The 12,933-nt window shown below is 49.2% G+C and overlaps 5 protein-coding genes across 5 annotated transcripts; 1 reads left to right on the forward strand and 4 right to left on the reverse strand.

The window, feature by feature from the left end:
• Positions 1-511: 511 nt before the first annotated feature.
• N7447_006501 (putative ABC bile acid transporter) lies at positions 512-5,375 on the reverse strand (the record flags this gene model as incomplete). Its single annotated transcript, XM_057230763.1, has 3 exons — positions 512-2,317; positions 2,385-4,976; positions 5,049-5,375. 3 exons carry the CDS (start codon positions 5,373-5,375, stop codon positions 512-514), a joined length of 4,725 nt encoding a protein of 1,574 aa, XP_057085853.1.
• A 467-nt stretch (positions 5,376-5,842) lies between these two features.
• Positions 5,843-7,312, reverse strand: N7447_006502 (uncharacterized protein; the record flags this gene model as incomplete). The annotated part of the gene is made up of 3 exons (XM_057230764.1): positions 5,843-6,466; positions 6,516-6,716; positions 6,770-7,312. 3 exons carry the CDS (start codon positions 7,310-7,312, stop codon positions 5,843-5,845), a joined length of 1,368 nt encoding a protein of 455 aa, XP_057085854.1.
• A 518-nt stretch (positions 7,313-7,830) lies between these two features.
• On the reverse strand, positions 7,831-9,351 carry N7447_006503 (FAD-binding oxidoreductase; the record flags this gene model as incomplete). The annotated part of the gene is made up of 2 exons (XM_057230765.1): positions 7,831-9,035; positions 9,093-9,351. 2 exons carry the CDS (start codon positions 9,349-9,351, stop codon positions 7,831-7,833), a joined length of 1,464 nt encoding a protein of 487 aa, XP_057085855.1.
• Positions 9,352-10,054: 703 nt separating this feature from the next.
• N7447_006504 (YeeE/YedE family protein) lies at positions 10,055-11,101 on the forward strand (the record flags this gene model as incomplete). The annotated part of the gene is made up of 2 exons (XM_057230766.1): positions 10,055-10,342; positions 10,397-11,101. 2 exons carry the CDS (start codon positions 10,055-10,057, stop codon positions 11,099-11,101), a joined length of 993 nt encoding a protein of 330 aa, XP_057085856.1.
• A 332-nt stretch (positions 11,102-11,433) lies between these two features.
• N7447_006505 (glutaminyl-peptide cyclotransferase family protein) lies at positions 11,434-12,633 on the reverse strand (the record flags this gene model as incomplete). The annotated part of the gene is made up of 1 exon (XM_057230767.1): positions 11,434-12,633. One exon carries the CDS (start codon positions 12,631-12,633, stop codon positions 11,434-11,436), a length of 1,200 nt encoding a protein of 399 aa, XP_057085857.1.
• Positions 12,634-12,933: the final 300 nt, after the last annotated feature.

Consider the following 12,933-nt stretch of genomic DNA (forward strand, 5'->3'; position numbering starts at 1 on the left):
AGAGATGGATGTTGGGCAAGTGTTGGCAACAACGCCTCCTATGTCTGGGGTCTTCTCTTTCGGCTCTTATATTCGCATATAGCTAGCTATATTTTGGTTTTAGGGACTTGTTCCTACGTCTGGGCTCTTCTCGGCAATAGGATTATAGTAGAATCAATTGTCTCAAGAGGCCTAGTCACCTCGGTCACGGTTGATTCTCTATAAACTCACTGACGAGAAGACAGTAGACATTTTAGCAAATATCATGGACTTTACCAAACTCTTCATTGCAGTAATCATAACTTCCCCACATGTATTTCTATCATAATTAGTAGGACGGCAGCTACTGCCCCGACTCGTATATTATCTTTGCATTAGTTCTCAACATGTAGTTTAAATTCCAAATCGCATCACTGCAGTATCTTGATATCCTCTTTTTTTTACCCAAACTCAGGTAATTTATACCATAACAAAACCCTAGATATGTATAGTCCCTGCTCCCTATAGTTATATCGTCTCTCTGAACACTTTTTCATGCAAAGATCATTTCCTCCAACACTTCCTTCTCTCCACTATTCTCAACAAGATTCTTGAAAACACCACCCTCAATCCCCATAAGATCCTTTGGCGTGCCAAACTCAGCCGCCTTGCCAGCATCCATAACCAGAATGCGATCGAAGTCAGCAATTGTGCTAAGCCGGTGCGCAATAACCAGCAGTGTGGTAGCATTGCGGCCGAATTCCGCACGGATAGACTGCTGAATTAACGCGTCGGTCTCCATGTCGACAGCCGAGGTTGCCTCGTCTAGAACCATAATTTTGGGTCGCGCGACGATGGCACGGGCGAGACAGAGAAGCTGGCGCTGACCTTGGGAGAGGTTGAGGCCGCCCTCGGAGATGGTCGCAGAGAGAGAGGTAAAAACATTTGCGTTAGTCTTCTGGGCCTTCGCTGGTGTCGATGTGCCTGTTTCGCTGGGCTGGCGGGGAGGCGTGGCAGTCCGCGATGTGAGGGTGAGCTCATCATCATCAGCCTGGGAGATGAGGTGCACGCGTGCTAGCGCATCGTAGAGCTCTGTATCGCTGTATTCTTCGAACGGGTCAAGATTCGATCGCACCGTGCCAGAGAATAGCACCGGGTCTTGCGGGATGATTGCAAGTCTGCTGCGGAGGTCATGCAGTTTGATCGTGGAGACATCAATTCCGTCGATGAAGATCTGGCCCGAGCGTGCCTCTAAGAATCGGAAGAGTGCAAGCGTCAAAGAGGACTTGCCTGCCCCTGTGCGTCCAACGACACCTACGCGCTGGTTCTTCTCCACCGAGAAGCTGAGCCCATTCAATACCGGTGGGAGATCCGGTGCATAACCCACCACAAGATCGTGGACTTCGAGGTGGCCCTCTGTGGGCCAAGCAGCAGGTACATCTGCTCCTCCTTGGTTCTCGAGCTCAAAGTTAGAATACTCGATGACACGCTCTATGGCGTTCATATTCAATTCAATGTTAGCATATTGTCGCAGTGCCATCGTGATCGCATTGTTATACTGCAACGCAAAGCTGAGAGCGAAACCCGCAAGTGAAGCGCTGATACCCGGCAGATAGACCACCAGACCAGCAGTGACGGTTGAGAAGATAGCGCCGACGATGCTCATGCGGAACGCGAGCCAGCGGTTGAACAGCCCCAAGGTCCACCATGCTTGCGCATGGCGATTGATCTTGTTGTACATTAGTTCGACGTAAGTGTCTGGTTTGCTGAAGGCACGAATGGTGATTAGGCCAGCGAGACTAGACCCAAACTGCTCAAACACAGGGCTTTTCGCGGTGCTCTCGAGACGTTTGATCTGACGGGCACCTTCCAAATAGGATACGGCCAGCTTTAGACATACGGCCAACAGGACTAGGCCGAATAAGATCATCATCCAATCGACAAGCATCCCCGCAATCATGATTGCGAGAACATCTAGGACCTTGCCCACGAAGAATCCGACATCGTATCCGATTTTTGAATCGATTGAGTGGAAGTCGGCTGTGAAGCGATTGAGAATTCGCCCCAATGGAACAGTATCCAGCCACCGGAGTGGTGCGCGGAGAACAGCATAGATCAAGCCATTGAACAAGTTCCTCGAGGCCCGGACTGACGCCGAAAGAATGCAGTAATATCGGGCTGTGCCGATGATACAGGCAATGACCGAGATGGCAACATAGACTCCGAGGTACATGAAGAGGTCATCATGCTGTGGAACCGGTGATGTCGGTTGCATGGTGTGCTGCAATAGGATATGGTATTGCTCAGGATGGACCTTAGTATTGGAGGACGAACTGGTCCAGATATTGATCCACCAAGACTGTACATACGGATTAGTTCAATAAACCACATAGGGGTAATAATGTCTTGGAATTTCATGCACTTACTCGTCCAATTAAGAGGGTCGAAAACGATAAATAGACTGCGAGAGTAATCAACCAGTAGACCACGGAGCCAGCTTTATTCAAGAAAGCAAGGTACACTGCTAGCCGCACAGAGCCGGTTTCTCTTTTTTCGTCTTCAACAAACTTCTTCGGGGTAGGCGTCTGTGCAGTAGCGGTTCCATTTCCGTTGGGAGCTTGACCATTTGGAGCGGTGCTCGCTTTTTGGTAGGATGTATTGGAGATCACCTTTTGGAGAGTTGTCTCCTCATCATTGGGTAATTCATGATGGTCTCTATCTGCTATAAGGCCCGCTTGTTCTGCGGCTTGTTCCTCGCGAAGGATATCCTCTAGATGATGTGATTCCTTCAGGTCATCAACGGTACCTGCATATTTGATACGACCATTCTCCAATAGCACGGAGTAGTCTGTGCGAGGAAGACACAGTGCTACATGGTGCGTGACCAAAATGCGAGTTCGGTTCTGGCCGAGTTCCCCGGTGAGAGCGTGCTCAAAGATGTGACGACCTGTGTGAGCATCGAGAGCGCTAAAGATGTCATCCATAACAAGTATGCCAGCCCTAGAGTACAATGCGCGGGCAAATGAGACACGCCAGCGCTGACCACCGCTCAGGTTGACACCATTCGCACCGATATCTGTCATATCGCCGTCCGGTAGCATCTCGAAATCTTTTTCCAGAGCGCAGGCAAAGATGACTTGTCGGTAGCGCTCTGGATCATCCGGGAGTCCGAAGAGAACGTTCGCTTTGATCGTAGCATTTTCGATCCATGGCATCTGCGCAACATAGGCAATGGCTGAGTCGATAATCCAATTTGCCTTTGTCGCAACATGATCGAATCGGTCTGTGATGGGAGGTGGAACGGGTACCATGATCGTCCCGGTGAGGACATCACATTCACCCAGGATCGATGAGAGAAGCAGACTCTTTCCAGAGCCAGTTCTGCCCGACACCACGCTTAGACTTTTCGTCGGGAATTTCAAGGTCATGTCACGCAGAACGAAACGATCCTCGGAATCTTGGATATCTTGTTCCTCCGCAGGCCATGCAACAGAGGCGTTGTCGAAAGCAATATATTCACCAGGGACAGTATTGACAACATTTTCGGAAGTAGCCAAAAATTTGTCGATACGATCCGCGCTAACCTTCGCCTCCAGGCCCATCGACATGAGCTCTGGTATAATAGCGAGAGACGCCTCGAGGGAATTGAAGATTGCCATAGCCGTGAAAGCCACAGACGGTGTTAAAGCACCATTAATAATGGCGTATGTAGTCAACGAAACGGCGGATAAGCCGACGGGGCCGAGAACCCAGATCGCAAGCAGGCCAATATCAGCAACGAAGGAAGCCCACAATGCGCCAAGTTCGGTTTCTCGCGTATCCTGGACACGCTTCTGCCATTGCTTCTCCAAAGCGGAGAATTTGATCTGCCTGATTCCCTGCAGCACTTCAGTAACGATCGCCAGCTTCTGGTCACGGAATTTCATCAATCGGTCCTGGGCATTCGCATATTTTCTAGCTGCGTATGCATTCAGTGGTGTCACAAGTGCAGAGACTGAAAGACCGGCAAAGGCACTCCGCCAGCCGAGAATTTGGACCAGGAACGCAGCACCGATAATGATTCTGAAGGTCGCCTGTGGGATGACATAGTTGAACGAGGCAAAATCTGAAACGCGTCGAGCATCCACGGCCACATGGTTGATAATACTCTGGCGGCTTTTCTTCATTGCATCTTCGTCATCTTCGTCGTCCTCGGCGGATCCCTTGCTGGAACTATCGGATTTATCTGGCGTGTTGGACTTCTTTGTATACTTCACGTCCTTGCGACGCATGGCTTTGGCAAATATGACTGCTGACAGCTCTGAGTAGGTCGGAACTCCAAGTTTAGAGTATACCACCCAGAATAGCCACGCCTCTACGCTCGAGCTGAGGAACAAGAACCCACCCAGGGCGAGGACCCAGATATATGATGCCCCGATATTCCAGTACGGGGTACCACGCAGTTCAAGTGTTTTCAAGATCTGGAACAGGGCGACCTGTGGACCAAAACTCAGGAAGCAAATCAGGAGACTAAGCGTCGCCTGGGCGAGTAATGACCGCCAATGCGCCAAGATAATCGCTTTCCACAATTTCCGGTTCTGTCTAACAATTTCGAATTTCTCACGGAGGAAACCGGCACGATTCGCTGCCGTAAGCTTGGGAATATCGTCAAGCTCCATTTTCTTGTGCTTCACTGCATGGTTTAGCAGCTGATTGGACCAGCTGAAACTGAAGCGGCTGAGTAGAGAGACTGAAAGCTCCTGCTCAACCAACTTATCTTCATGGTACACATCCGGACGACGTGGTAGCAGAACACAGAATACAGCGCGAAGAGCAGCGCTAGCAATTTGAGCCACTTGCAGCCCGACCCAAACTCGGCCATGGGGGATGGGGAGTTGAGAGAATATTAAAATGCCCAGTTCAATTCCTGGAACTGCAATGGCAACGAGACTCCCCCAGAAAGCGAGGTAGCCTAGCACATATCGGCTTGTCGGTCGGGGCTCAGTGAAGAAAGCAACAGCTTGGATAGTGAGAAGAATCTACAAAATAAAAATTGACTGTTAGCTTCTAAATTGGATAGTTTCGTGCTCTTTGTCGGGGTTTCTGCATACCCACACTCCGAACTGCAGCCATATCAATGGCGTGGAATTAGTAATGAAGAGCTTTAATGTTGCAAGAATAGCCAATGCGAGGGTCACCAGAAACCCAGCGATGGAGAACAGGGCGATAGCGATTCTTTGCCATTTATCAGAGAAGGCTCGAAGGGATTCCTTGGTCGCTTCACCATCTTCATCGCGGTATACATCTTTGGCTAGCTGGATAGGCTCATAGTCGCGCGCTTTGCCGGCAATGCGGTTGGCGATACTCTGGATGGCAGGTATGCTATCCAGAGCGACTAGCGACAGGGCTAGATAGCTAGATGTCGCCATGTAGGACATATTCTTCGCACACGAAGAAGAAAGAAAAAAAAAGGACAAAAAGAATTATTAACGCGTTATCATCACCTACTATAACGAATACGACTATCCCTGCTAGCGTCTGCTATGTCACATTGAGCCTGGGGTGTGGGGGGGGGGTAAGATGGGAATAGACCGACCTTAGACCGCAAGTGACTCAGAACCCTCGCAGTCAGACTCATATATTGATGTCAGATCAATTTCCCTCCAGGGCTGAGTATTGAGTCACACGCATGCACTAATTTATACCTTACAGGTCCCGTGTTCAAGCATTGAACTACTTGTGTACTTTGTCGGCCAGAGCCGCCATGTGGACATTGTTATCTCCGTGCTCCGTGATTAATGGTATTGCGAAATATGGCGTAGTATGTTGTAAGCACTAAGCACTAACTACCTACAACTCTTGAGAGAATGCATACTTGTATAGCTTATGTCCATCTAATGCCCATCTAATGCAGGACCGGCCTCCACCCGCGTCTCGGCACAAAATCCTCCACGCCCTCATCATCCAAGACATCGCCCCCAAAACGCGCCGTGATAAGACTTCGCTCAGCTTCCGGCCCGTGCACGTAAAACGGCTGAAATCCTTTTCCCGCGGGTTTGGGGGTCCATGTTCTTTTCCTAGCTTTCACCCCTTCACTTTGATTTCCTCTCACAATGGTCGGTTCAAATCCAGATGATTCTCGGTCTAAACTGAGGTACCATCGCCGTTGATGGATCGAACCGATCGTATTGCTAGACCCTGGATAGGCGTTGTTTCTTTGAATTTCAAGGTCGGCGGTGTGGGTATTTTCTGCATGTGCATGCTTAGTCGGGCCGGTTTGAAATTCGGATTGAGATCGTTGCGGTGTTGGATCCCCACTTGATTCTTGATCAGGGGGCGGCGAAGGCGATTCCGAGTCCGAGGTAGACGCTTGTGGTACCGTTCGTCTGTATGGATGTCGACGACGCCGTTTGGGGCCTTCGCGGATCGGCCGCACGAAATCGGTTGATTTATCCATCCGCAGAAGAATAGTGTAGTCTTTTGGTAAACGGGTTCCATGCAGTCGGAGTCGGATTTTGCGCTGGGTGTCCTAAGCGTTAGAGGATGATTGTCTCCATGCTGTACGGGGATATACCTACATTTTGAAAAGCTTCTCGCAACTTCACACTATCCGAGATCTGCTCTTCCGGTGGACCATGACTATCTTCGGAGACCTCTGATCGAGAATCGTCGGTCTCGGGGCCAGATGAGTCCATCTGATAAGGTAGAATTTCATATTCTCCAGTGTCCCAAATAATGAGGCTTCCCGTTTTGTGGGAAGCTGATTCAATGAGATGATTCTGTGAACATGTAAGTAAATTGCTGGTATACCATCTCATTCCAGATTACAAACCCATAAACAATGGATCCGAGTCTCAGTTGCATTCCGGTTTAGTCGCTGGCTATTCGGATCCCCGGGCATCCCATACATAACCGACCAACTGACAGAGCTGGTCTCTGAGAACTGGAGGCGGAGATCATAATGGGGCCCTGCGATGGGATGGTCATGTTGATGGATGACAAAATGGCGTCCCTCTGGGTGCTCATTGCGTTTGTACAGCTCGATCCATTCCTTGATGGGCAGCCGCGGTATTGGTTGTTTTGGGAGTGGACGAACGTATTCTTTGAGCTTTGTGGAAATTGTGGTCAAATGATCGGTCACTTCAACCTGGCCTGCTTCGATGGCAGCCAGACTGAATGAAGTGTTTAGTTGTGATGTGGCCAGCGGGATGGCATCTCTTTCATCTCCATTCTTGGCCCATTTGATGGATGCTCTTTTTAATGGTGGAGAGACAGGCGCATTTAGGCTTAGGAGAATTGGGTGCTGTTCATTTGGCAGTATTTCTTTTTTCAGCTCATGCTCCGGACTGGTTTCTGGGCTGCAAGCGCGTTTCATGATTGGGACCTTCTGGGCTAGGGTGTGTCACAGCGTGTATCAAGCGAGTTTTTCAGTCATCACATGCATCAATGGCATTGTTTAATTCATGTATTACCTGTATGGCTTTATAGATGGAAAGTTGGGTTGATGTCGGCCCCGGGATATGGCTTAGTAACAAACGGCTCGACTTCCAACCTTGGAAAGTTTCCAAGGGCCAACGACGTCAAAGATATTAGACATGGAAATTTCCAATCAGTAACTGGAATGTAGCGCGAAATTATAAGTGACAGGAGGAAAAGGAAGAAATTCTAGCGAATTGTACAAGATCCCGTCAACATATTTATAATGGATACCATTCTGAAATCATATCTGCGCTTTTCATCAGAAATGTTTAAACCCCGAATTTGTTTCAATTTGAGACAATCAATAACAACAAAACTATATCACAGTGTTTGCTCAGTGCCTGCTCTTGCGGCAATATAAAATGTCGATTCCTCCCCAAAGCAACCCTAACCCTGAGGATCTCTCACAAACTGTCAGATACTGCCAGATAATAAGTCATGAGAATCGGTAGGGGGATTAACAATCACACTCTGCGGGTTGTGGAAGACATCCGTAGGATCTACCAGAGTTTTGATACGTTGGAGCCGTCCAAGATTTGATCCCCAGTAGGCCATTTGACCATACTTGAGGTAAGGATCAACATATCCCGGATAGGAACGCAGAGGACCGGGTGGTCGATGCTCTATCACAACTTGATGCAAGCGATTGAGAAACCGCCTTGAAACGTACGCAGGAGGCTCAAAGCCGATGACGGCATAGGATTGCATCCACATGACAGCATCACGGTGAACATAGGCCGTGGCATCCATGGGAACATCGTTGGTTGCGCCACCTTCTAGGTCGAAAATAACCCACCAGTTCTGAGTGCCCTTCGGTGTGGTGTCGAGGTATGTAAACAAGGAAACTAGGCCGTGCTCGGTGAACAGTTCGTCGACTGTGAACGATACTGACTTGGAGTAGAACGAAGTGAGTAAGGCTCCGCCGATGGAGACCAGGTAATTCTCAGCGGCGTGGGCTACTAAAGCTAACCAGTTCGTGATGTATGCGACGTTGCCCTTGTTTTGGATTGGGAGGCTGTTTTCTTGCTCAAAGGTTTGGAACTCATCTGTGGTTCCGAAGAAGCTGCCCGTGATAACAATACCGTCTGGGAAAACTGTGAGTTCGGTGGAATAATTACTCGTGATATTAGGCTTTGCAACGACGGCTTGCCAGGCTTGGAAGAGTTTGACTTTGTCAAGTACGTCTCCCTGGCTGAATGTATACGTGTATTGGACAGCACCTTTGGGAATTTCCTGAGTACGAACTTTGAACTCAGTGACGATACCAAAGCTGGCGGCCGCACCTTTGATAGCCCAGAAAACATCCTGGTTCTGGGTGTCCGATGCTCTCACAATGCTGGAATTGGCCAGGACTACTTCAACCTCCAGCACATGGTCCAGTGCAGTTCCCCATTGTCGTGACATGAGACCGAGACCACCAATGGTAAAATGACCACCGACACCAACTTGTGGACAAGATCCATGAGACATAGCTCTACCACCTGAATGCAGAAGACGATCTTGGAGATCACCCAAATTTGTACCAGCTCCAACCGTGGCAATGTGGGTGTCGGGATCCATGGAGAATTTCTGAAAGGTTTTTAGGTCGACGACAACATGGCCATCGGTTTCTCCCAGACCTACCATAGTAGGATTGGTTTAGCAAGGGTAGGATTTAGACCAAGAAGGCTTCATACCATAGATACCACAGCTGTGACCTCCACTGTAAGCCTGCACTCGGTAGTTTCCCTCGACGGCACAACGCACAATTTTAGCGACCTGAGTCGTAGTATTCGGATATGTGATCACATCAGGATGGACAGGAATGGCCAGGTTATATGATGGCAGGGCCCGGAATTCATATAACAAATCTCCGCGAAAAGCAGCCATATTAGGGTCTCCTCCCACGGCAGCCATGAAGCATTCACGGCCAGCAACGCTGGATGTATTCCCCATTTTGGCGAGAATAAGAATTGAGGATTATTTCCACGATGGTCAAGTCGAATTCAGCAAGGGAAGAGACCCGTAATGACCGGTGGAACATACAAAAGGAACTTGATTGCGACTGCTTCACGAGAGAGCCCTGGCTAGGTCTGCTGTTCACTCCGATGTCTCATTTTCTCGGTGTTACAGTTTTTACATATGTCACATTGGATTGTTCATACTCAGGGGGTCTCCTGGTTATTTAAAGTTGTTCGTCTAAACATAGTTACTCGAGTCCTGTCATGCTACTGCATGCAGGGACTAGTGTAACACGGACAATTAGTGCATGAAAGCGCTTGAAATGATGCGATCGAGAGTAAATGTTCGAATCGTCAACCAGTAAACCAATAATGGCCTTAGTGAATACCGAGAGATGCCGAACGAAACTGCTCGGGGACCACCATAACGGCGACGTCAATGGTCCCCGATCCGGAACCTTTTTTGACAGGCAATATGGAAACCCCATCTACTCCTTTAATTCATTCTTTTCTTTTCAAACATTGAATTCAAGAAAATCACAGGTTATAGGAATTCTTTTCCCTGCCTTGGGTGTTCTATGCTTCAGCTATCATAAGGATCTCCTATCAAACTTCACGGACCAACACATCCGCAATGACATCAGGAGTAAAACTTTAAGAACAAAGACGAATCGACAAATCGACAGAGCATCAACATCATGTTCACTCCAATTCATACCACACTGGGTGCGCTCTTACTATTCCACGGCTCAATCGGCCTGCTCGTACACAACGGCGCTGTCTTCGGCATATCCTCTCTCCTATCTGGGTGTGCCTTCAACCCGAGTCGTGACAATGTGCCCATTATCGCGGGTTTGGTGTCCAGCATTGTACCAGTGTACTTCTTGGCACCATCACTGATCCCGAACTATCCCGCACCTCCAGATTCCTGGGCTTCTGCTGCAGCAACGTTGGGAGTGGGCTTTCTATTGGGATGGGGAACCAAGGTGAGGAGTGTCGGACATAATTGGAAAAGGAACAGGTTGACTAAGTGAAAGTAGAACGGTCGAGGCTGTACCTCCGGACACATGCTGTGTGGCCTTTCGCGTCTCTCGCCCCGCTCGTTGATTGCAACCGCCATCTTCTTCACAACTGCATTGCTCACGGCAAACTTTGTCGAGGGCGGATCCAACATCCCGTCTTGTGGTACGGCTCCGTGTTATACACCAGTGTATCCTTCTGGACCCGAGTTGGGCTTCATGACTGGTGCAGCGCTGCTAGCGGCAATCACGAACTTCATCGTTGTCCCGCGGATGGTCCGTCGATCGGAGGAATCTAGGGTCGCCTATTCCTATGTGGCAGGGTTGGAGTTTGGTCTGGGCCTTTTGGTATCTGGAATGGCAGACCCAGCCAAGGTGCTCAGATTCTTTGCCATCTTGACTGACCCATCCCGATTCGATCCGTCGCTGGTGCTGATTATTCTGTTTGGAATTGGACCATCCCTGTTCACTTTCCTGGCTAAGAAACCAGGCCAAGCAGTCGAAAAGGAAAAGGCTGTTGCAAAACCTACCCTTGCCGAGAAATGGCGACTCCCAACAGCCACCGTGAGTGACATTGATTGGCGGTTTATTGCGGGTGCTGCGTCGTTCGGGTTAGCCTGGGGACTGAGAGGGGTCTGCCCAGGTCCTGCAATTTTGCGAACAGTCCTGCAACCGACTTGGGGACTGATCACGATGGGTGGATATATGCTGGGAAACCTCATCTAAGGGGAATAGAAAATAGAAATTATGAATATTTAATTCTTCATTAGCTTTGTCGACCTTTGGCGTCTCCGTGGGTGAATATAGTTGAGATTGGTGCATAATGAGGCAAGGAAAGCCCAAAAAGATGGATGCCCGGATATCTCAGGAGCTGCGTCCGAGATTCGATTAGCAAAGGAAACAATGCCATAGAATATGTACATAGTCGGTTCAACTGAGAATATATGCCATTGGTCCGTGAATAAATGCATTGGGTATATAACAGAGAGAGAAGAAAAAAAGACTAGACAGGGGACCGAAAATATAAAGGTGACCGCAGGAGTAAACGGAATGATGGCTTACAACTCAGTCTTTCTGCTCATGCGAAGTGCTTCCAACTCAGCAGGCTCGTCGTCACTGCGTGGACCGTGTACTGATGAATGGCTAAAGTATCCTTCCAACTCCATCCACTCAGCAGCGAAGGCAGTAACTAGCATGCTCCAGTCCTCGACGGTATCCAAATCTAAATGCTCACCGTCATCGTCGATTGTATGCCAAACAGGAGGGAATCCCTTGAAGGGGGCAAAGTCAATGAGATGAAGAATCTCAACACCCTTTGCGAGGAAAGGAAGGTGATCATCTTGGATGCCACCCATAGATGCGAGCTTGTGCCCATCCTTTGCGGTATCGACGAACCATGGATCAGCCGATGCAGACTTGAACTGCTTCAATGACCTGAAGCGCTTTTCAATGGCGCCCAAGCGTTGATAAGCCCAGTGGGTGGTCTCGTAGTAAGAGTGAATTGTCGGGGATTTCGAGCCCAGAAGATCCAACAGGACAAAAAGAGATATTGACGACAAGGGACTCTTGAATTCTGACATCGCGGGATAGACCTGGTCACCCCAATGTGTAGCCAGGGCACGAGCTCCATAGAGAGAATCGGCGTCAGACCAGTGTTTAAAGGCTTCTTCGCCATCCAAGAATATAATCTGGAGACCCCGCTCCTCTTCGAGGTAGTCATTCAGTCCCTGCTCCTTCAACGCGGACCATTTCTTCTCCAGCGCGGCATCCACGCTGCGCATGGCATGCATAATAATCGCACATGGTGCAGCGCTGTCGATCCCCCCGATGAAGCCTTCCGGCTCTATCTTGCTGTCATAATGCGCGACAAGCGTGAGCCGGCCAACGTCGCCAACCGAGGCCCAAGGAGGATCGCGAGTAGCGATGAAGTTTCGGAAGGGTACATCCTTGCCCTTTGATAGTGGTGTTTTCGATGTAGAGTTGTGGACCTCAATAGTCCATTTGGGCAATGTAGTTCGAAAAAAGTCGGCGAAGTGATTCAGTACCGCGGTGGAACCGGGGGTGCCAGGGACGCGGGTCCTTAGTATAGGTGACAACAGTGCGCCATTGTTAATATCGAAGTCGTTATTGGGCCGCAGTAGTCCGATCAGCGTCTTATCTGATAATTCCTCGTATGCATCTACACATGATAGAAGCATTAAAAGAAGACCTAGCCAAAATGACACAATGCCAGGTGTTATGCGATAAGCCGAAGACATGGGGTTGAAGGAGCTCGCGCTAACTGCTCATGACCTGCATCAAAGGAACGATCGAACAGAGTTCAAGCCTAGTCCAGCCAGGTACTCAACGGTATTATCAGGTATGAGAGCAAAGGAGAACGAGAACGTGTCAAATACTGGCAAGGGTTAGCTCGTGCAGCGATCCAAACAGAGCGGAAGCTAAGGCGGTCACCTTTTTGCCGAGCAATCGGCATCACGGCGCGATTTATTGGGTGTTGATCCACGTCCCAATTCTAAGCCAACTAGATTACACAGGCACAATGCGACTACAGATTCTAC

The sequence above is a fragment of the Penicillium robsamsonii genome (assembly GCF_028829455.1).
Source record: "Penicillium robsamsonii strain IBT 29466 chromosome Unknown utg000003l_segment0_segment0, whole genome shotgun sequence".
Classification (NCBI taxonomy): Eukaryota; Fungi; Ascomycota; class Eurotiomycetes; order Eurotiales; family Aspergillaceae; genus Penicillium; species Penicillium robsamsonii.